The sequence below is a fragment of the Macaca thibetana genome, chromosome 12, assembly GCF_024542745.1.
Source record: "Macaca thibetana thibetana isolate TM-01 chromosome 12, ASM2454274v1, whole genome shotgun sequence".
Lineage (NCBI taxonomy): Eukaryota > Metazoa > Chordata > Mammalia > Primates > Cercopithecidae > Macaca > Macaca thibetana.
In genome coordinates this window covers 3,467,474-3,492,230 of record NC_065589.1, presented here as the reverse complement: position 1 = coordinate 3,492,230, position 24,757 = coordinate 3,467,474, and the positions used below count along the sequence as shown (strand labels likewise).

The following is a 24,757-nucleotide window of genomic DNA, read 5'->3' as shown; positions in this document are numbered from 1 at the left end:
CAGAGTGAAGAGACGACCTGCGGAAGGGGGAAACGTGCAAGTTATTCATCCGACAAGGGAAGAGTATCCAGAATATGCAGGGAACTCCAGCAACTCACCAGCAAAACCCAAAGCAGCCCATATAAAAGTGGGTAAAGGATCTGAAGAGATATTTTCCAAAAGACACATGAGTGGCCCGTGGGGACATGAAGAAACGCTTCTCCTGACAAACACTTACACTCAGGCTGTTCCTACAGAACAGAAAGTCCAGCCTTCTCACTTAGGAGCAAATTCACAGTGCACCTCGCCCCAGAGGAAACCCTGCAACTCACTTTAGATTTGCTCACACATTACACTGTGTAAGTAATGATTAAAGAGCTACCGAGAAAAACATTTTTCCTAGACAATTTTTTTTTGGTCAAAAGTTAAAGAATTATCAGTAAGTTATGCTGTAGAGAAAATGCTTGTGATTTCCAGGAAAGCACAACTGTGCTTGTGTTATTATCATTTGGGAACAAAATAAGGAGACGTTCTAATGTTTGCAAAGTTTCTATTTCCTTTGTAAGCAAGGTTTTTTTTTTTTTTTTTTTTTTTTTTGTTTTTTTTTTAAGCCCATTTCTGGAACTAAAGGAGCCTTCTGAGAATTTGTTCCTTGGAGATGCTGACTGGTCCACTTGAGAAATCGCAGGGCGCTCTGCCATCTTCTGTCTCGGGGCCGAGCCCTGCGGGAGGCTGGAGCCCCCTGGACCTCACCTTAGGATGTGTTCAGAGGCAAAGTCCGCGGGCCTGAAGTCAGAGCATCGAGGCACGCATGTAAATAACAGCAGCAGCGGCCACAGAGGAGCTGTCCCTTTAAATACCTGGATGACACACTGGGCTTCCCTGGCCCTGTAGAGGAGGAGGTGCCCGGCACACTGGGGCTTCCCTGGCCCTGGAAAGGAGGAGGTGCCCAGCACACTGGGCTTCCGTGGCCCTGGAAAGGAGGAGATGCCTGGCACACTGGACTTCCCTGGGTCCGGGGGGCCTTCAAGGTACAGTAGTGTTTCTGGGGGCCCCAGGGTGAACAGAAAAGGCAGTGCTGAGAGCCAGGCTGGCAGGCCCCTGCTCCCGCCATGCCCCCATCCACTCAAGATGCCCCTTCTGATGGGCAGGCTCACTAGCCTCTGCACCACGTGGGAATGGAGAACCAGCCCCTGGCTGTGAAGCACGGGCGTTCTCAGAGACCTGTCCAACTCTAGCGACACTGAAACCCAGAAAGGGCGCCTGGGTGTGATCCAACATGCAAAGGCTGCCCCTGCCCACTCCAATGAACATCTGATGTGGGACATGGACAATGGCACCTCTCGGTATTTCCTGCAACTCCTTCTACACGTTCTATTAATTTCTAGTAGTTTCATTTACATATCACGATTTGTAAAAATTAACACAGAACTGGAATGACACAGACCCACCCAAACAAGGTACTGTTCCAATAGTAACTACCATGTACACAAGTGCCCCATTTTAAATAAAAACCTGTATCTAGGACCACAATTAACAAGATGCAACCAGTGTTAACCTCACAGGGCAGGAAGTAATTTCTAGGTTGCATTATAAGGCTTATTACTGGTAGACCTCAGCTATGACCACAGCCATACAGAGGACTGTTAAAACTTCTAATCATCTAAATAAGTACTGAAGCTGGCAGGCTGAAGACAGGTAATAAAAGAAATCGATGTATGAAGTAAAAAGAATAAGAGAAAATGGGGATTAAGCAGCCTGGAGGCAAAGTGCAAAATTCGTTCCTAGCAGTAATTCTAGTCTCTAAAAATGTTTATACATAAACGGTCTTGAAATTTGAAATGAAAATGCTAAACACTCATGCCTCTGTATCCCAGCTAAGATTTGCCAGTCCTCTGGAAGGGCAGGATTCATTTCTAAATATTTAAGAAGGAAAGTCAATAACTATATTTAATAAATTACAGCCTTCTGTAAGTTGGAGAGAATTCAGAAGGAACCTCCCACTCAGTAGAACTGTGCCCCGTGAAGCAGACAGCATTTCCAGCTCAACTCATCAGAAAACTCTGCCAAAGCGTCCCCCTCCCACCCTGCCCCATGGTCAGGCTGACCCAGGCCCAGGGCACCACTCAGCCCGCAGACTGCCTCTCTCTGCCTCTCTCTTCTCCCCTGTGCTCTGGAGGTGGCCTCTCCTCCTCAGTGGGGCATTGTGTGGAGTGAGGGGCGGGTCCTTGCTGCCTGCCTGGCTCCGTCCCTGGGCCTGGCACAAGGCGCTCCAGACACGTGTGGGATAAAGACAGAGGGCGCAAAGGAGCTCAAGATACATGGAGTGAGGTCCTGGGACCTGCTGCCCTGGAAAACCTCTGGGTGTGGTCAGGGCGTGACTCTGTCAGCCTGGGCACCACTCCTCCCCACCTTGCCGCTCGGCTCCTGCGTCTCTGACATCCTTCCCACCCGGGGACTCCAGGCGTCCCCTGACTCCTCTAGCTTGCCAACGTGCTTCCCAGAACCACTTGGGGTCTGATGAAGGCAGGGGATCAGGGGTGCTGAGCTCTGCGGTCTGAGATGCCTGGTTCCCATGATGCCTGGAAAAGCTCCCCGCTCTGTGGCTTTGGCCGGCCCTGCCGTGCTGACCACGAGTGACGCTCCAGTCGACCCTGACACATGGTTTGTTGGCCAACATTGCGTTGTGTATTTCTCAATACGAAATAAAAAATTTTAAGTCTCACTTAGCAACTATGCCCACGTGCCCATGGCCTCTCAGCCACCCTCAGACACTGGCAACCATGGTGAGCTGGGCAGCAGGGTCCTGTCTACCTAGAGCGCCTGCCACGTGTGGGCTTGTGCTGTGACACCATCTAGGGACATCTGCTCTGGAAGAGGTCAGGAGAAAGGACCAGGCTCAGGGCTGTCCCCGACGTGCCTGGAATGAGTGTGTTCATAATGCAAGGAGATGTCTGTGATGAGAGGAAGGCAGGAGGGTTAAGCAACCTCCAACTGCGTCCTTTTCAGGATGGTTCATAGGCCACTTTCCCTCACCCCAAACTGGAAGGTGAAGAGTGAAGGGCAAATGCAAAGTGGGATCATTTCGAGCCCATCTGTCCCGAGTCCGACTCTCGCCATGGGACACAGGACAAACGCTTGGCACTGACCTCCGCCGGGATGCTGGGGACGGCGGGCGTGATGCCGTTCTCTGCGCTGACGCTCCCGGAGCTGTTGTTGGGTGAGCTGGGTCCAGAGCCTGGGGCGCTGCTGCACGCGGAATCTGCAGAGGCAGAAATACCCTGGTGAGTGTTACTCCACGTGGAGGGAGGGCCACGCGGAGAGAGGGCCGCGCTGACCTGTGGTCCGAATGCCCGGTGCCTTCCACGGACCTGCTTGTTAGCTTGCGACAGGCAGAGGTCCCAACAAAAAGAACATGGCCATGGTTTCAAAAAAGAAAGTATGATGCTGATTTCTGATTTTCCAGTTTGGCCACTGACTTCACTTTTTATAGGACATGCACGTTACCAATTTTATACCTCGTTTGATTTTCAAGACCATTTTACACACCAAAAAGATAAATCCTTAAACACTTATTAGTAACCTAACAACAGAAGACCAGGAAATGCAGAAGCTAAGTGACTTTGAAAAGCAAAAGGTCAGCTTTCCTGTGCTCACTATAAAAAGCTTCGTTCAAAATAAAGCAACCTACCATTAGTGTTGACTCTGGGCTGAATCCTCTCATTTTCCCTACATAGCAGCCAGCATCCAGGGGAAAATATAGCCAGTGTCTCCTGAGATCTATCAGTGCTACTGAAAAACACACGCTCAGACAGTCTTAGAGGATCTTTAACCATCTGCGTGGCTTGACCCTGGTTAATGAGACCAGATTCCGCTCTGACTGAACGTGACTTCCAAAAGGAGCCATGTTCAATCCAAAGATCCCTTCACCTCTGAAGGGGCCTGCTGTTATTTCGGGCACACACATCCACCGTGGGAGGCCACTACAGCTCTTGATATTCATGCAAGGATTTGTTTGGCTTGTCATATGATGTTTAGTTTAATGGCATTTTAACAATGGCATCATCTGGTTAAAGCTTTCCAAAGAAAACACAACGTGACCTATTTGCCTCGAGAACTCCAGGCGTCTGCTGTTCAGCAATGACTCCGGGTGCTCAGAATCTCGCCCCAACCCATACGCGCAGCGCATACAGGTCAGAAGGAAGGGGCATGGTGGGGGTCGTGGAGGGGAGGTTAACGGACATTTTCCCCAAGTAGCCCCTCAAAGGAGCCGTCCCCAGCAAAGCCTCCTCCACGGTCTGCTTGCTGCCCGGGTCCTCCCGGAGCCCACGAGGATGCAGGCGCCCACTCATGCTGACTCACATGGTATCCACGCCTGCTGGAGGTGGTGACTCTGCAAATATAGCCCTGAGCCACAGTGAGGAGGATGAGGAGGGTGGGGGGACAGGAAAAGACACCCACTGCTCCCCCAACCTGGCAGACCTGATTCCAAACATAGCTCATCCATCTCTCAGTCACTGTTTGAGGAAGGTGCCATTATGACCCTGTTTCACAGAAGAGGAGATTGAGGCACGGAGCAGTGACATCACTCGTCCCAGGCCACAAGGCTTGAGGGAGCCGTCAAGGGCGTCTGCATACCAGAGTTAACCCAGCTAGACGGTGAAGGTGCACCTCCGCTGTTGACCATGCTGCCCACCCAGGAACACACTGGGTACATCTTGCCCTTGACAGCAGGGCAGTCTAAACCTCTCCAGGGCAAACCACTATGTCCACCCAGAAGCCCTACACCAGCTGCTCCCCATGGCTCCTGGAGCTCAAATGAGTGTGGGGTCAGCTCACGGTCCCGGGCACTGAGCATGAATACAGGACCGGGTCCCGACCCTGTCCCCTCCTCTTTCTCTCCCTGGCCCTCCCACCCCTCACTTCCACCAGACACTAACTCCAGAGGCAGGCCTCTCCGGCTGCCGAGGCCATGTTATTTGCACTGTGAGTGGGCATTCTGAGAATGCCAACTGGGCTGAGCCAGTGTTTGCATTTCACTCAAGAAAGCAGGACCCGCCTTCTCTAGTCCCCTCCAACTCTCCCACCTCTGCCCTACCTGAAGCCCATTGTGGCCCGCCCTAGACCCCTGCTCTCTGATGTTAACCTGTCTCCAGCTACACACCAAGATCCAGCAGATCTTCCTTGAAATGGGCGCCTCTCAACTGTGTCATCAGATAAACACCCTCACACACGTGCCTGGGGAGTCCGGACAACTTTTGGGGATGGTAAAAATTATACGTGTAACTTTCCACCCACTTTTAACTCAATGAGGTTAATTTTTTTTTTTTTTGCATTCTACTTCCTGAATAGGTCTAAGAAAATTCATATAAACGCATAATCTTCATAGTATTATTTAGATCAGCAAAACAGGAACACCACTGGAGGTGCACAAAATGCGTGTGGCTGAAATTGAGTGAAGGATGCAGGATGGGGCAGGAAGATGGTGAGAACTCAGTGGTGAGGAAGGCGCAGAACACGGGCTGCGGGAAGGCGTGCAGGGTGAGCAGGATTCACTCTGGACAGAGTGCGTATGGGAATGCATTTTCTTCTTTGTGCTCTACAGGAGACACCCATTTAATTAGTGACTGAGAAAAAGCAGAGTATCCACCTGGCTCTCTATCTGCCAAGAACCGCGACTGCCTCCACCGCTCCGTGTGGGACCACCCTGCCTAATACCTGTCTTCTGAAAATCGGCTCCATGCAGAGCAGCCTCCCCACGGTGGCAGCTCCCTGGTGCCAGTGCTGGCCAGGAGATGCACAACCCTCTGCCTCTCTGCCCCAGCCCCACTCACCCGCCAAGTCCCAGTGAAAATGCCACCTTCTGCAGAGCTCTGCTGGCTCAGGGTGGCTTGTGCTGATCTCCCAGCCCCTAGGTCCCTCGGCATGGGCTCTCTCTACGCCACAGCTCAGCAATGATCACGCCCTGCCACACATGGCTCCTGGGTGAGCTCAGCACTGAACACGCCCTGTCACGTATGACTCCTAGGTGAGCTCAGCACTGAACACGCCCTGTCACACATGACTCCTGGTTGAGTTCAGCACTGATCACATCCTGTCACACTACTCCTGGTTGAGCTCAGCACTGATCACGCCCTGTCACTCATGACTCCTGGTTGAGTTCAGCACTGATCACGCCCTGTCACTCATGACTCCTGGGTGAGCTCAGCAGTGATCACGCCCTGTCACACATGACTCCTGGTTGAGCTCAGCACTGATCACGCCCTGTCACACATGACTCCTGGGTGAGCTCAGCACTGAACACGCCCTGTCACTCATGACTCCTGGGTGAGCTCAGCAGTGATCACGCCCTGTCACACATGACTCCTGGTTGAGCTCAGCACTGATCACGCCCTGTCACACATGACTCCTGGGTGAGCTCAGCACTGATCACGCCCTGTCACACACTACTCCTGGGTGAGCTCAGCACTGAACACGCCCTGTCACTCATGACTCCTGGGTGAGCTCAGCAGTGATCACGCCCTGTCACTCATGACTCCTGGGTGAGCTCAGCACTGATCACGCCCTGTCACTCATGACTCCTGGGTGAGCTCAGCAGTGATCACGCCCTGTCACTCATGACTCCTGGGTGAGCTCAGCACTGAACACGCCCTGTCACGCATGACTCCTGGGTGAGCTCAGCAGTGATCACGCCCTGTCACTCATGACTCCTGGGTGAGTTCAGCACTGATCACGCCCTGTCACTCATGACTCCTGGGTGAGCTCAGCAGTGATCACGCCCTGTCACTCATGACTCCTGGGTGAGCTCAGCACTGAACACGCCCTGTCACGCAAACTCCTGGTTGAGTTCAGCACTGATCACGCCCTGTCACTCATGACTCCTGGGTGAGCTCAGCAGTGATCATGACTCCTGGTTGAGCTCAGCACTCCTGGGTGAGCTCAGCAGTGATCACGCCCTGTCACTCATGACTCCTGGGTGAGCTCAGCACTGATCACGCCCTGTCACTCATGACTCCTGGGTGAGCTCAGCAGTGATCACACCCTGTCACTCATGACTCCTGGGTGAGTTCAGCACTGAACATGCCCTGTCACGCATGACTCCTGGGTGAGCTCAGCACTGAACACGCCCTGTCACTCATGACTCCTGGGTGAGCTCAGCAGTGATCACGCCCTGTCACGCGTGGCTCCTGGGTGAGTTCAGCACTGATCACGCCCTGTCACACATGACTCCTGGGTGAGCTCAGCACTGAACACGCCCTGTCACACATGACTCCTGGTTGAGCTCAGCACTGAACACGCCCTGTCACACATGACTCCTGGGTGAGCTCAGCAGTGATCACGCCCTGTCACACATGACTCCTGGTTGAGCTCAGCACTGGTCACGCCCTGTCACGCATGACTCCTGGTTGAGCTCAGCAGTGATCACGCCCTGTCACTCATGACTCCTGGTTGAGCTCAGCAGTGATCACGCCCTGTCACTCATGACTCCTGGGTGAGCTCAGCAGTGATCACGCCCTGTCACTCATGACTCCTGGGTGAGTTCAGCACTGAACACGCCCTGTCACGCATGACTCCTGGGTGAGCTCAGCAGTGATCACGCCCTGTCACTCATGACTCCTGGGTGAGCTCAGCAGTGATCACGCCCTGTCACACGTGGCTCCTGGGTGAGTTCAGCACTGAACACGCCCTGTCACACATGACTCCTGGGTGAGCTCAGCACTGAACACGCCCTGTCACTCATGACTCCTGGGTGAGCTCAGCAGTGATCACGCCCTGTCGCTCATGACTCCTGGGTGAGCTCAGCACTTAACACGCCCTGTCACACATGACTCCTGGGTGAGCTCAGCACTGAACACGCCCTGTCACTCATGACTCCTGGGTGAGCTCAGCACTGATCACGCCCTGTCACTCATGACTCCTGGTTGAGTTCAGCACTGATCACATGACTCCTGGGTGAGCTCAGCAGTGATCACGCCCTGTCACGCATGGCTCCTGGGTGAGTTCAGCACTGAACACGCCCTGTCACGCATGACTCCTGGGTGAGCTCAGCACTGATCACGCCCTGTCACACGTGACTCCTGGTTGAGTTCAGCACTGATCACGCCCTGTCACGCGTGGCTCCTGGGTGAGCTCAGCACTGAACACGCCCTGTCACGCATGACTCCTGGTTGAGTTCAGCACTGATCACGCCCTGTCACTCATGACTCCTGGTTGAGCTCAGCACTGATCACACCCTGTCACTCATGACTCCTGGTTGAGTTCAGCACTGATCACGCCCTGTCACGCGTGACTCCTGGTTGAGTTCAGCACTGATCACGCCCTGTCACGCGTGGCTCCTGGGTGAGCTCAGCACTGAACACGCCCTGTCACGCATGACTCCTGGTTGAGTTCAGCACTGATCACGCCCTGTCACTCATGACTCCTGGTTGAGCTCAGCACTGATCACGCCCTGTCACTCATGACTCCTGGTTGAGTTCAGCACTGATCACGCCCTGTCACGTGTGACTCCTGGTTGAGTTCAGCAATGATCACGCCCTGTCATGCGTGGCTCCTGGGTGAGTTCAGCACTGATCATGCCCTGTCACGCGTGGCTCCTGGGTGAGCTCAGCACTGAACACGCCCTGTCACACACTACTCCTGGGTGAGCTCAGCACTGATCACGCCCTGTCACGTGTGCCTCCTGGTTGAGTTCAGCACTGATCACGCCCTGTCACGTGTGGCTCCTGGGTGAGTTCAGCACTGATCACGCCCTGTCACGTGTGGCTCCTGGGTGAGCTCAGCACTGAACACGCCCTGTCACACACTACTCCTGGGTGAGCTCAGCACTGATCACGCCCTGTCACGCGTGGCTCCTGGGTGAGCTCAGCACTGATCACGCCCTGTCACGCGTGGCTCCTGGTTGAGTTCAGCACTGATCACGCCCTGTCACGCGTGGCTCCTGGGTGAGCTCAGCACTGAACACGCCCTGTCACGCATGACTCCTGGGTGAGCTCAGCAGTGATCAGGCCCTGTCACGCACGGCTCCTGGACGGTCTCACGTGTGATGTGCTGCTTGCTCAAATTAGATCACAAGCTCCTTCCAAGCAAGGACTCTGTCTCACTATTTTTGTGCCAAGCCCAGTGCTGACTCAAAACCAGTTCTCAGCAGTCACTGGGCGACGACAGGAACAGCAGCTTTAACACTCAGAAGCAGCTTGCTGAGGACTCTGTCTGACCCACTGCATGCTCAAACAGAAACACAACGCAGCGGTTCACGGGTCCATCAGAGCCGGCCAAGCAAGGCACTGCCCACGGGAAAAGGCTGCGTCGGAGTTTGCAAGCTTTTAACTCACATGATTCCTCATTTGAACTGAATCTTCCCCAGTCAGTTAGACATAGTGAAACTTTAGATTATAACATTTCTTGATGGCTGTAGACAAGGTCTGTGTGTACTACAATGGCCAGAGGAAAGAAACCTACATCAGAAATGACAAATATGGAGTTCCCCCTGGGCATGAAGGTGTCAGATACTTTTTAATAGAAATCCACAAATATCCAGACCCAGACCCTTAGACTGGGGCTAAGAGCTCCTGAAGTAGACAGGGGACAGGGCACGAGAAACAGGCAGGGCCCTGTGTTTAGCAGGGAGGTCTGGCTCTCAGCTCACTGCAGAAGCAGAGTCCATGTGGAATGCCAACGCTCACACGCACAGGGCATGGCACCAGGAGCCCCCTCCCAGCCTTCCCTAGGCCAACAGCCTACTCAATGGAACTATGCCTTTCACAGACCAGCTACCATGAGCCTCGGCCTTCAAATCGAACGCTTTCTGTTGTGCAAACATGTCCACTGCTTCACCTCTATCCAGGCTGTCCCCAAGCAGCCCCTTTATCCTGGTGCTGTGATTTCAGGAGCAGTGGGTGAGGGGGTGTCCCCTGGTGGTGGTTGGGGGTGGGTGGTGCTCTGGATGGGGATATGCCCTCGAGAGGGACGGCTGAGCCTTCAGGATGGGGCTCTGCCCAGTCTTGTCCTTCCGCGTGTCCACCACTAGGTGGGGCCAACCGCGACACGTCACTAGGGCCAAGCTGGAGCAACTTCACTCCTTGCTTCCCCCTCCTGCTCGGCTGATGGGTGCTCCGGTGTGGGAAGACGTTAAAATGTCCCGGTGGTTCAGACACCGCTCAGGGACAGCGGAGAACAGGGCAGGGAACACGATTCAGCACTACTAGGATGGCATTGGTTAAGATCCACCTTCAGAGAAGCCTCAACTCAAGCTCCTGAACGGATCTCCCGCAGTGCCAAGCTGGGGCACCCTCGTGGACCTGAGCCCAACTAGAACCAGCTCTGAGTCACTAACGCCGAGAGCGGGGCCTGGCTTAGACACGCTAGAGTCATCAAGCCTGGTCCCCTGGGCCTGGCACTTCCAGCGTCATGGGAACAGGACCACACTGGAGGTTGACAGCATCAGGCAGACACGTGAGTTTTCACAGGCTCTAGAGAAACCGCCTAGGGCAGGAAGGCCTGGTAGAGAGGGCAGTGGGGCAGGTGTACCTGCTCAGCTGACATACCTGTGACATCCAACGGACGCTTTTTTAGAGCAGTGACCACTGGCCCGTCTTTCCTGCGTAGCAGAGGGCTGCTCCGTCTTTCGGCCACTTTCTGCTTTAGCCTGGACCGTAATTTCAGATTCGGTTCAGAAGCTGCACGGAAAGGAGATGTCATTACAGCCAGGCAGATACCACTGGGCTCAAGGTTATCCTGTTGGTGGTTATTTAAAAATATGCACTCTGGGGAATACACATTCGCTCAACACTGCCATGTTGCTGCAGGGGACAGCGACGGGAACTCACGAAGCAGGGGATTCTAACCCCATTCATCAGTCCCAAATAATGAATAAAATGTATCTGGTGCTTTGGATAAATTTCTGTGACCACAGCATTATGCAAGCGCTGGCAGTATCTTCACAGAATCAGGCCACGACTGCGGTTTCCAGCAGATGGGAAACAGGACTGACAAGCTGATTCTCTGGGTGTGGCAGGGGGTTGCTGAGGTGTGAAGTCACTTAATGGCGATGTCTCGTAACTAATGCTCTTCTAGATAATACACCCCTATCTTTATAGCTGTGTTGCTCTAAAATCAGAGAAAGACCGACAAACAGGGATGTGACACCGGGCCCAGGGATGTGAGGATGGTGTCTATGTTGCACACTTTTTGCTCACCTGTGCATCGCCCCAGCCATGTCAGTGAGGCCTCCAGAGCGTGAGGCCGCTATCCCTACTCCCACCTGGTGAGGCTCAGCAAAGCCCATCCCAGCACCTGTGCCAGCTTCACCTCTCATCTGACCACAGGGTGAAGGTACTGGGCGTGGGTCGGTTTCTGTGAACACCTCTGCCTCTGCGGACAGAGCCATTTGCGAATCTGCATCTTCCAGCCCATGGTGGTTCCCAAGTCATCTGCATCTGGAACCCAAACCTCTGGGGCAGGGCCTGCCTTGGGAAGCACCAGGGATCTAAAGGCAGCAACCGGAGGCAAAGAAATCCCCAAACCCACCCGGGAGAGGTTATTGGCTTTCAGAGTCCAGAACAGCGCCAAGAATGCTGCCGTGGAGACGTGTGTCACACAAGCCTTTGAGTTCTGAGGTTTTACTTGGCTACTTGCAAGGTTCTACCACTTGCAGATTTGCAAATTGGGAGATTTTACCTCTTTTTAAAGAATCAGCACTCCTGCTGTTCTTAATCTTTCTGGAACAGGAAGTGCACTGCTTCCAGAGCAACCAGGAACGACAGGGAGTTTCTCCTGGAAGCAGGACTGATGTGGCTGGGCGACGGGGACCCGGCCCCATGTGACTTCACTCTTTGGGACACGCGGGCAGCCCAGGACCTTCCCACTCTGGAAAAGGCTTTGAGTCAGGGACAGTTTTTCTGCAGGTCTTAGAAGGATGTGGGGGAAGCAAGCTCCCTAAAACAGGCTTCCCAGAGAAACCAGAGGCGCTGTGAGCAGGTGCCAGACTCTGAGCCTCAGCCTGCTCTGCAGGGAGCGGGGCCTCTGTGCTGTGGCTCGCAGGACCTAGATGACGACAGACGATGGGTTCAGCCACAAGCCGGCCTCTCCATGGGTTACTGACCAGGGCACGCTCCTGTGCCTAACACAACCGACTGAGGCAAACGTAGATTCACATGCTCCACTTCTATTTCCACGCTGGGTTTCTTGCCATTATTCGAAAAACAAAACACAACAAAAAAAGCCAAGCCAAAACAGCTGATGACTAGGCAAGAAAACAGCACCTCCTCTCCCACCATCACATCTCCCCTGAAACCCACATGGGCTCTGCAGGGATTCCCCGGGCCAGGGACAGGAGCCGCTGATGGTGGGCAGGAGCCACTTCTGAAAGGCAGGGGCTGTGTGTGCCCACAGAAGGGCACAGGGTCCCCGGCCCTGTGTCAAAGGCCTTCCTTGGTGGCTGCCCTGCCACGTGGAGTGGGACATGTGGCATCGGGAGGCAGGCATGACGTGGTCACTCCAGGCCACCATGGACTGGCTGGGCTACTGCAGCCCAGTGCACGGCCTCCCCCAGGCCCTGTGGGGTCACCACGCTGCTCCCAGGTCATCAGTCGGGCGGCAGATCCTCCGCAGCCCTGCTGGGCACTCCAGACTCCTTGTGCAAGTGACTCTCGAGGACAGCCCCGTGGTGGCTGCCTCGCCCTACCCCTCCCCTCCCCTCCCCTTCCTCAGGCCTCTGCTCCACACCCCCCCCCAAGGCTGCCCTGATCCCCCACAACCCCACTGCCCCCATCACAGCCCCACTGCCCTGTTTTCCTCCCAGCTGCCTTCTCAGCACCTGGAATTCTTCTGTCCCCTCACCTGTTTATCCTCTGCCTCCCAGCCTACACACCTGCCTGGCCTCCCTGATTCTAGCTGACTGCACGTCCCTGGTTGGCTCTGCCTGCAGGGTGGCTGCAGCTGACCAGGAGTCTCCAGGACACCACGCCAGCACTGCCAAGGGCAGCATGGCGTGAGGCTGGGGCCCTTCACTTGTCCCTGCCCCGTGGGCTATTCAGCACTCTGACTTGCCCCCAGAACCTATCAGACAAGCAGGGCTTCGGATGCAGGGCTGGGGGAGGGGACTGAGCAGCAGCACGTGGACCAGGAGAGAAGGGGGACGCTGGAGCCTGCCCAGGGCACATGAAGTGGCCTTTCTGGGGAGAACAGAGAAGGCCTAGGGGGCAGAAGGCAGCGGGGGGAGCTGCACACCACGAGGACCAGCTCGCTGCCTGCTTTCAGGGTGGCCAGCCTTCCTGCTTCCTGCCCTCCCTCATTACTTCCAGGCCGGGCGTCTCATAGATTGACTTAAGACATAGTGACCTACAATTTCAGTCCTTCAAATGCATGTGTCTTAAAGCTTGCACAATGCCTGTAACTCCAATAATTCTGCCAAAGGCAGCCAAAGTGGAAGATGCAGGTAAGCCGGTACCTGGTGACGGTGAGGGTGGAGGCTGCACGTGCACCGGCTCAGGGCAGCAGCCCCTTCACCACCCTCGTGGGCCTTCCACTCATTCCAGGCACGATGTGGCCAGGCAGAGGAACTGCAGGAACTGGATCCCACCCCTAAGAGGGCTGCAGGTACACTGACAGAACCAAAGTATCAGGCCAGAGGCCTCGTGGAAAAGTCGTTCCCACCAAGTATGGGTGAGGGCAGGAAGGATGCCAACTGTACTTCCAAATGCACTGTCTGCTCCTTAGGGAACGGGGAACAGGTGAGATTGTTTCTCCTGAAGCCAATCAAGTAAATGACTAATTAAGGCGGCACAATATTCTAATCACAACCTTAAAATTCAACACAGTGCCCAATGCCTAGCAGGTGCCTTCATCCTTCTGCCAGAAGCAATTCTGATGGAGACACAGGCTCGCTCCTCCCAACTTAAACATCCTGAGAGTCAGCTGCAGGTGAAGCGGCTCTCAGAGCCGGAATGCTTTAACTGTTTAGCGGCCGGGTTTACAGAGGGGCTATGCGTGCATGTGGCACGAGTGTGGAGGGCGGTATCTTTGTGGGCCTGATGCAATGTCCAGCAGCCAGCGAGGAAAGAACCCATTGATTAGCAGCAGAGAATGCACAGAACGTCGCCGTGGGACAGGGCGTGCAGGCAGAGCTGCAGAGAGGAGGTAACTGCTTCCAGCTGCTCTGCCTTGAAACCCTAAAGTGACACCAAAGGAAGTATTAAAGAGGATAAACACAAGAGGACAAAAACGCAAGTGCAGAAGGAAGGGGCTGGAGAAAAACTTGAGAATTGTCAGAAGGGGGAATAAAAGGATAAAAAGATGAAAAATGGGAGTGCAAAGACCCTACAACAAATTGCTGAAAACGCCAGGAGAGGAGAGAATCAGATGGGTGGAGAGAATCATGAGCAGAAACTCCAGACCTACTTCTCCAGCTGAAGAGGAGCTGGACACGGAGGCCAAGAATCCCCCACCTGCGGGATCCCAAACTGCTTCAGAGCTCTGGGGACAAAGGCTCGGCCTTGAGAACAGTTTTGTACTCGGCAACAGCCACACCGAGGGCAAGACGATGACCTGAAAACCCTGCAGGAAATGACTTCCATCCCCAACCAACTGATCAACCAAGGGTGTAACAGGATAACGATATTTACCAGTAACGAGGACTCCAAAAACACATGCTCCATGCACGACTTCTCCAGGAGCCACTGGAAGACGTGCATGACCAAGATGGCAGAGGAAAGCAAGCACAAAGGAGGCCGCAGAAAGGAGGCCACGGGGCCCGGGAGAGGAGGCGGGGGCCAGGCCGGGAGAGCAGACCATTCAGACACACCGGGCAGTGGGGCCAGACGCACCAGGCGGCCTGCTGTGCGGAGGAGAGTCTCCTAGGTATGCTGAAATGTGGGCCTGAATAACAGGCAGGTGTGAAACTAAGCAAATGAAAAAAAAGATCAACTTCCGGACAAATTTCTACAAGGTGAATGCAGCCCAGGTGGACTCTGGTTCTGCTGTGAACGTGACACAAGCTGTAATAACGCAGGCTGGACAGGCAGTCAGGGACGGCCGTTCTCCCGTCATGAACATCATGGGGGTCTATGTGAATGTACATTTATTTACTTTGGTAAAAATAAAAAGATAATTCTGGCCGGGCTTGGTGGCTCACGCCTGTAATCCTAGCACTTTGGGAGGCTGAGGCGGGCAGAGGTCAGGAGTTCGAGACCAGCCTGACCAACATGGTGAAACCCCATCTCTACTAAAAATACAAAACTTAACCAGGTGTGGTGGTGGCACCTGTAGTCCCAGCTACTCGGGAGGCTGAAGCGGGAGAATCGCTTGAACTTAGGAGGCAGAGGTTGTCCAGCCTGGGCAACAGAGTGATGTTCCGTTTCAAAAAATAAAATAAATAAAATAAATAAAAAGATAATTCTAAGAAGACAAATGCCAGACTGGAATCTAACTTCTATGATACATGAAAACACAGGATTGAAAACGACATATAAACAGTACTTACAGGGGAACAAGAAAAGACAACGCCTGACAGAAAACCAGGTAAACGAACTGCCACTAAACGACATCCATTCAGCATGGACGGAGCTGTCTCGTGTGCCCTGCATGGTTCCAGATGCTGGGCACAGGGTGGCTCTGAAGACAGGGCCTGCTTGGGGCGGCCCCGCCGCTCAGCTCCGGGGCACCAGCCACCTTCGACCTTGAAGCACGTTGCTCACGTGATCCTGGGGAGGGCGAAGCACACAGGCATGCCCGCCCTTGACTGATGGTGACGGCACTGCTCACTCAAACACCAACAGGCTCGCCATCTTCGTCACCGGCCAAATCGGTAGAATGAACTGCAGCACTATCCCGTCCTGCTCGTGGAGAGGGTGCGGACAATGGACTCTCCGGCTGCTGGCGAGGGAGTATCATTTGCTCAGTGTTTTAGGATATACATACTCTCTGAACCAGCAGTTCCATTTTCAGAACGTTTCCTACAGAAATACTAGTACAGTAAGGAAAGGTGCTCAAAGTTGCTGGCAAAATGGTAACTAGAAAACAGTCCACCTTACATCTATATCTTAGACTACTTGAGAGCAAGGCATTGAGCTTCATACGTAGAAATGAAATAATGGCCACAATATAGTATTAATTAAAAATAAAGGTAGAGGAGAAAATGCAAAATGGGTATTTTTGTTAATAAGACAACTCAGATACACACAGAAACAAAGATACACACACAGACACACAGAAACACAGATACACAGACATACAGATACACACAGAAACAGATACACACACAGACACAGAGACACAGAAACACAGATACACACCCCTCACACAGAAACACAGACACACAGACATACAGATACACACAGAAACAGATACACACACAGGTACATAGAAACACAGATATACACACAGATACACGGAAACACAAGATACACACACAGAAACACACACACACACATACACAGAAACACAGATACACACCAAACAGAAACACAGACACACACAGATGCACACCCCTCACACAGAAACACACACACACAGATACATACACAGATATACACACAGATACACAGAAACACAGATACCCACAGAAACAGATAGAAACACAGATATATATACACACACACAGAAACACACACACACACACACAGACACATACAGATACACAGAAACACAGATACACACCCCACACAGAAACACAGACACACACAAACAGACACACAGATACACAGAAACACAGACATACACAGATACACAGAAACACAGATACACACAGAAACAGATACACAGAAACACAGATATATATACACACACACAGAAAACACAGACACACAGATACATAGAAACACAGATACACACACAGACACAGAGACACAGAAACACACACACACACATACACAGAAACACAGATACCCACAGAAAGATACACAGAAACACAGATATATATACACACACACAGAAACACAGACACATACACAGATACAGATACACAGAAACACACACACACACAGAAACACAGACATACACAGATACACAGAAACACAGATACACACCCCACACACAAACACAGATACACACAGAGAAACAGACACACAACACACAGAAACAGAGATACAGAAATACAGATACACAGATAACACAGACACACAGACACACAGACACACACACAGATATACACACATACACACAGATACACACAGAAACACAGATACACACCCCACACACAAACACAGACACACACAGAGAAACAGACACACAGACACACAGAAACAGAGATACAGAAATACAGATACACAGATAACACAGACACACAGACACACAGACACACACACAGATATACACACATACACACAGATATACACAGATACACAGAAACACAGATACACACCCCACACACAAACACAGATACACACAGAGAAACAGACACACAGACACACAGAAACAGAGATACAGAAATACAGATACACACACAGATATACACACATACACACAGATACACAGAAACACAGATACACACCCCACACACAAACACAGACACACACACTGAAACACAGATACACACCCTACACATGGGCAGAGAAAGATATCTGGACAGATACATATCAAACGAATAACAGCAGCTATCTCTGGGAAGTATGATTCAGAGTGTGTGGACTGAATTTGTTTTAATTTATTACACGCATGCATTACTTCTGTGGTTCTTTTAAAGAAGGTACTGTGTGTGATGCGTGCAGGTGGCGTGCTTTCCTCCACACTCTTTCTTCCTCAATCCTCTCAATGAAAATATTTCATTTGCTGTCAGTCTCAGTGTAGTTTTACCATTGAACAGCGGAAAAAAATATGTATTTGAAAACGATTAGTTCAAGAGCTCCTGGAGTACTTTCCACATTAGGAAGAGTTCAGGCTTGACGGATGTCAAAGTTGGAAGGATGGGGCACAGAGCGCTTGGTGGTCCACTGTTCCTGACACAGAAACTACCTAATATTTAACCAAACTCACCATTCCTCTAACTTTTTTTGGAAAGGCACAACAAAGCCTATTTCAGAACCTTTGGAACACACTCATGCTCACTTTTTAAGAACATGAAATTGATGGAGGACCCAGCCCGGCACAAGAGCCCCTGAATCTCTGTGGGAGGCTGCCTACCTGGTAGCAGGAAGCTTGGCTGAGTTGGCTCTGGCGGGCATTACACACATTAACCCTCTTCCTGTCTGCTCAAAGGTAGCTCGAGGAACAAGAGATTCCACCAGCCACCGCCTGAGCGGCAGCTGAAGGGATACTCACCACGCTGCGCCTCCTGAGGTATATACCACACCTTTATACACAGCAGCAGGGAGTCTCACCACGCCGCGCCTCCTGAGGTATATACCACACCTTTATACACAGCAGCAGGGAGTCTCACCACGCCGCGCCTCCTGAGGTATATACCACACCTTTATACACAGCAGCAGGGAGTCTCACCATGCTGTGCCTCCTGAGGTATATATCACACCTTTACACACAGCAGCAGGGAGTCTCACCACGCTGCGCCTCCTGAGGTATATATCACACCTTTACACACAGCAGCAGGGAGTCTCACCACGCCGCACCTCCTGAAGTATATACCACACCTTTACACACAGCAGCAGGGAGTCTCACCACGCCGCGCCTCCTGAAGTATATACCACACCTTTATACACAGCAGCAGGGAGTCTCACCATGCTGTGCCTCCTGAAGTATATACCACACCTTTACACAGCAGCAGGGAGTCTCACCACGCCGCGCCTCCTGAGTATATACCACACCTTTACACATAGCACTGAGAAGTCTCACCATGCTGTGCCTCCTGAAGTATATACCACACCTTTACACACAGCAGCAGGGAGTCTCACCACGCTGCACCTCCTGAAGTATATACCACACCTTTACACACAGCAGCAGGGAGTCTCACCATGCTGCACCTCCTGAAGTATATACCACACCTTTATACACAGCAGCAGGGAGTCTCACCATGCTGTGCCTCCTGAGGTATATACCACACCTTTACACACAGCACTGAGAAGTCTCACCATGCTGTGCCTCCTGAGGTATATACCACACCTTTACACACAGCAGCAGGGAGTCTCACCACGCTGTGCCTCCTGAAGTATATACCACACCTTTACACACAGCAGCAGGGAGTCTCACCACGCCGTGCCTCCTGAAGTATATACCACACCTTTACACACAGCAGCAGGGAGTCTCACCATGCTGTACCTCCTGAGGTATATACCACACCTTTACACACAGCACTGAGAAGTCTCACCACACCGCACCTCCTGAAGTATATACCACACCTTTACACACAGCAGCAAGAAGTGTGGGCACTGCCCATTTCTGCCTGGTCCCACCTCTCTCTCCAGCAGTTTCTGCAAACTGCATTAGAACAAGAGACAGCAAGCAATGGTCAGAGGCTCTGCATGAAACAAAGAGCCCCTTCCCAAACTCAGGGATGTTTGTCAGGGTGGAAAACGCACTCTGGTCCTATTTCACAGTACCCTGAGCCTACTCTACACATGGATAAGAACAAAGTACCTGTAACTTTATTCAGGTCACTAGCACACAGGAGAAAGCCATGAGCAGCCTGTTGATGAGCTGTAGGGCTTGACTGATGAAAGAGCCATGAAGTCATGAAGGGGACGCCCACCGCCCCACCTTGCAGACCGGTGGACACAACAGTAGGTCGTCTCATCTGCCCAGGACACAGCGTTGTGGGCGCCAGCCTGGCCACAGGCCCTGTGCTCTTCCTCACCAAGCAGGCCAGCTTCCCCCCGAAAAAGGAGGAAAATGCACCCTTATCTGCACATCTAAGCAACGGATGGATGTTTCCCATGGGCAGCCGTGACCTCGAGCGACTGGTTTCAGAAGGCCCCGGGTGAGGAGGGCAGAGCTACACGAACACTCTCCAAGGCTGACCACGGAGGCAAGTGCAGGGGGAGCCCAGGACCTTTGGCTGACGGCCCAGATCCATGGTCCATACAGGGGTCATCAGAACTCCGTCCCTAGGACCAGCCCAGCCACCTCCCAATTCACACCCAACTGCGGACACCAACCCCACCAGGCAGGCTAGCGAATGCCGGAACAAGGCTGAGGTCGCCAACGTCTCACTGAACGTGAGCTCTGGCGTTTTGCTTCCTTAAAAGAGCCAGGATGATCCACGGCAGTGCCACAGCCCAGGCCAGCAGCCGGGTCCTGACACGTGCTGGGGAGAGTGTTTGCTGCTAGGACCATGTGCCCAGGGACATATGAGGATGCTGGACAAGGCGTTCTGTGGAGTGCACGGTTTTCAGTGCTCAGGTCCAAGAAGCTGCTGACAAATGGGAAAGAACTGTGCTGGCTGGACAACAGTTAGTTGTTTTGGCCTTGTTTCATCTATCAGAAGTCACATGAGGGGAAAATTTAAGAGTCATTATAAAAAATACACGATGACTAATATCTTTAAGACGATGAAGATGTTACTGGGGAAAAATAAGATCCTTCAACATCATCCAAATGACAAAACGCTGCTTGCTTGTAAAAGTGGAAAAGCCTCCATTCCTCAGTGTGAACATGGACTCGAAGGCTCTGCTTAATGCAGTTTCTGGTGAAGCCGTCTAACACCCACACAGTGCAGGAAAGATCCAGCATTCTATGTCCGTGACAGTGATCCACACAGTTCTGTCTCTTACGACTACATTTAAAAATACACATTTGGTAGCTTCACGAGTCTGCAGAAACCCAAAGTCAGGGTGACCCTTGAGGCTGCACAGACATGGGAAGGGACCAGGCACCACCTCACCCTGGGCCGAAATCTGGCAGGAGGTGAAGAGCTCTGAAGTGGAGACACCCCTGCTGCCAATCTTCCAGGAAAGGGGCGGGGCCTCTGGCAGGAAGAGCTGGACCTGAGGCCCTGGGTAGAGGGGTCTGACTCTCGAGCCCAGCCTAGTTCTGAGCTCCTGGGAGATGGCACTCAGGTGAAGGCAAGCCAGGAACGAGGAGATGAGCCCTGAAAAGCCAACAGAGCAAGATGGGCCCTTCTGGCCAGATTTTTGGTATAAATCTTGGTGTTCCCATCCTTGTGTTCCTTCTCTAAGTGGAGGAAGTGGCTCCTGCTGGCTTCTACCTGAACTTGGGTACGGAGGGAAGGAGGTGGGGGGATGCTGGGTCGGGAAGTTACCAGTCATTGGATGAAGAAAAAAATCAAAATCACCCTAACAGTGTAGAGAAACAAGAGCAGAAACCACCCTGATCTGGTCCTACTCGAAAGACTTTGCAAATATTAATTCATTCACGTCTCATGACAGCCCCAGGAGAGAAGCAAATTAAAGGTACATTTCACAGATGATGAAACTGAGGCACAGAGAGGTTCAAGAGCTCCCCTAAGTCCCAAGGTGGTGAGTGAAGGAGCTGGGCAGAAACTCAGGCACCTGGTCCTGCCCACAGGCACAGGCGACGTGAATGCCCAGAATATGCCCAAGCTCAGAATAGGAGTCACTGCATTGCTTTCACCAGGGAGGTTAGACATTTGAGCTGGTACAGATGTGACCTGTCAGCAGAGCCAGCAAAGGACATGCAAAAAATGCATGGGGTGATGACAAAATTCACAAGACAGGGGCAAAGCTTTTCACATGCTCACAGGTCATACAATAGCCCTTTAGAGATGGAGAAGTGGGCAAACTGTGTGCCAGGTCAGTATAAGGTAATGTAAAGTCAAAATCATGTAATTATTTAAGTGTACATCACAATTATTAAAGATTATCATTTCAATTCATTCAAGGAACTTCGTGACTAAAATGTAATGACGTGTTTCATATTACCAATTACTGCAGAAAAGCACAGATGTAAATCACTTAGAATGAGTGACGTCACGTGTTTGAAAGTAGACAGATATGTCAAAGGTAATACAGGGTGTGTAACTACACACTATTCTCTTAAGTGGTTTAAACATTTTCTCTGAAATCTTTATGTTATTAATATTATGAATGTGGTAGTGATGTCTTTTTAAAAAACTGATAATGCAATCAAATCTTAATTAAGTTCTTCTGGAGCACTATGTATTCTAGATAACATTTCCCAAAGTGTGAGAAGAGAATTTTCTCTTCCGTTCTCAAGGAAGCGGGGAGTTGGAGGGTGGTGCTATCACAAGGTTAGAAGCACAGTAGACGGTGTGGGAGACTTTGCTTCCAATCATCCCCAGAGAAACACAAGGCAGCACAGGAAGCCAACGGCCACGGAAACTGCGAGAGATGGCGGGGGCCCTGCCTATGGGAGAAAGGCCTCTGGTGGCGAACAGCAGGGCAGGGCCGTGACAGGGTGCCATCCCCCATGCTGCTAGCCTTCCTTGTTACGAAGTATTCATGCCGGGTTCTGTTTCTTAGAACAGGAGGCTGGTCCCCAGGTAGTGCTGATGTTTGGGATGGGGGAGGAGCCAGTGCAAACAGCTCCTAGGGCTCCCCCATCCCTGCTGCTCTACTACGAGCTGGGGTGTGGAGGTGCTGGGGAACTGCTCTGGGGTCCTTGGTGGGAAGGCACCAGATGGGGCATTTCTGGGAAAGCACGTCCCCACGTGAGGCCGACTTGCTCGGCTTGGCGGCCAAGCTCTCGCCGGACGCTCCCTCCTGGGTCTGTGGCTCTGGAGTCAGTGCCACAGCCATCACTCCCAGGACAAGAGGAGGCACTCGGGCTGGGTGCATACCACAGCCGTGAGGATGTGGGTGTGGGGAGACCCGCTGTGCTGAGGGGGAAATGGAGGCCAGGGGAACGGAGGGCATTTGCTTCAGGGCACACAGAACCATCACGTGAGTGCGCACAGATCCAACCCACAGTGCTTGACGGCAGCACCTCCGGGTTCCCGCCCTCCGCCCTCGGCGTTGCTCCAGTTCCCGGCACGGGGTTCTTCCAGGCAGGCACGTTCCTTGCCTCCCCATTCCCCGGTCTCTCTCCCAGCACAGGGCCCACCACTCACTGTGGACTTTGGTTTTGTTGATGGAATTTGATTAATAATAGCATCGGTCCCCAGAAAGGGAGCCTGGAGGGCGATCTGCGAGAGTCGGCTCAGATTCTCTCCTGATATTACTGGGCACATCTTTCTGGAAAAAATACGGATCTCTAAATCGGTTCCTTCTGTCGAGCTTTAGGGCGCTCTCCAGGTGAAATCCAGGACCATTGTCAGTAGAAGCATCAGTAAGAACCACAGGCTCACACCCATGAAACTCAAAGAAGCAGCAGCTCTAGGTTCACTTTTCCCAAGAAAGGCTTATGGCCCAAATGGAAATGCACCCATGTTTGCAGGATTCTTGTACCTCTGACTTGGAGAGAACATGGCCATCCTGAGGTGGCCTTCTCCAGCAGGGTCTCCACCATCCCAATACAGCCCCTCCACTGAGGTCATGGCTGGCCTGTTATGGCCCACTCCTCCAGGGACATGGCCAGCCCAATATGACCCACTCCACCCGGATCATGGCCGGCCTGATATGACCCACTCCACCTGGGACACAGCTGGCCTGATACGGCCCACGGCTCCAGGGACACCACCGTCTAAATACACCCTAACAGAGCCCACTCCACCGGGAACATGGCTGGCCCGATACGGCCCACTCCACCTGGGACATGGCCAACCTGATATAACTCACTCCTCTAGGGTCACAGCTGGCCCAATACAGCCCACTGCACCTGGGACGTGGCTGGCCCGATATGGCCTACTCCCCTAGGGTCACAGCTGGCCTGATACGACCCACTGCTCCACGGATGTGGCTGGCCTGATACGGCCCCCAGCAGCCCCTCGCAAAGCCTCACTGCTCCAGTGAAGAAGCCCTTGTGTGACTGAGTGCGTTGTTTCCGCCCAGAACTGGCTAAAACCTTTCGATAACACAGAATCTGTTTAGCAAGAAAAAGTGGTGCCCCTAGGATTTCATCTCCAAGAGCCGCCCCCTGGGGAGGATGCCTTGGGATTTCCTACACTGCCTTGCAGTTTGTGGGATCCACTGGCCATACCTGGGATGAGGCACTGCCCACCCTCAGCGCCTGCTGCGGCTCCTGCCCTCACCACTTCTCTGGGCAGAGCCTCTGGAAGGCACTCCCCGGCCTCTGCTCTTCTTGCTACCCCAGCCCATTGCCCACAGCCACCTTAACCATTATCTAAAGCCACTGCCTGCTTCCTCCGTGGCCCCTGAGAAAGCCCCAGAGGGTCCATCCTGACTTATCAGACACTGCTGCAGCCGCCTCTCCCTGCTTCGAAGATGGTCCAGGCACCTGCTTGTGCCTAAATGTCCTTCTCCCTCTGGCTTAGGACAGAACAGTGGCACGTAACTCTGAGCCCAGCTGGGATATCCCCTGCAGGACACAGTGAATTTCTTTCTCGTAAAGATTCTCTTCCCACTCTGGGGCCCTGGAAGGCCCTGCTGCCCGGGCACTGCCCAGAGCCATCCCTGAAGACCACAGGCTCACCTGCTTTCAGATGGCATGTGGCCCACCAGCGGGAACTGCTTCACCCCGTGAGCACTGTGGGGATGCCCCTCAGCGTGGCAAAGTCTAACACACCACCGAAAGAAGACTAAACTGAGTGTGCTTTCAAAGTGAGTTTGAGTCCTCAGCAGTGGTGTACATGTGTGAGGTTCATTTCTTTAGGAATAAATAATAAGGAAATGCTTAGGGACATCTTTTCAAAATGATGCTCTAATGAAAGGAGCAAATATTTAAAAATCTGCAGGTGATTTCTTCTCTAAGTAGAAGACAGCAGTGGGCCCTGCGTGGCTTGTGGCGTGGAAGGTGCCTCTGCAGGAGGCCTCCCGGCCCACAGCATGCCTGGGACACT

At 52.6% G+C, this 24,757-nt stretch overlaps 1 protein-coding gene and 1 long non-coding RNA gene across 22 annotated transcripts in view; both read right to left on the bottom strand.

Moving 5' to 3' along the window:
• The window catches only part of HDAC4 (histone deacetylase 4), a 357,624-nt gene that overhangs the window by 91,778 nt on the left and 241,089 nt on the right, over positions 1–24,757 (bottom strand). For all 10 annotated transcript variants that reach the window (XM_050751475.1, XM_050751477.1, XM_050751476.1 and 7 more), the window contains 2 exons: positions 10,524–10,655; positions 3,129–3,241 (listed from right to left, as the gene is read on the bottom strand). In XM_050751475.1, the coding sequence (XP_050607432.1) occupies positions 3,129–3,241; positions 10,524–10,655 (245 nt within the window). The remainder of the gene's footprint in view (positions 1–3,128; positions 3,242–10,523; positions 10,656–24,757) is intronic.
• On the bottom strand, positions 17,115–24,749 carry LOC126932563 (uncharacterized). 12 transcript variants are annotated; one of them, XR_007718228.1, is made up of 5 exons: positions 19,183–24,749; positions 19,027–19,064; positions 18,791–18,967; positions 18,558–18,616; positions 17,115–18,380 (listed from the first exon to the last, which is right to left on the bottom strand). It is a non-coding gene; the product is annotated as an uncharacterized LOC126932563 (long non-coding RNA). The 12 variants fall into 12 exon arrangements; XR_007718231.1 differs by having other exon boundaries at positions 18,791–18,908; XR_007718235.1 differs by lacking the exon at positions 19,027–19,064 and adding an exon at positions 19,145–19,182 and having other exon boundaries at positions 18,791–18,908; positions 19,242–24,749.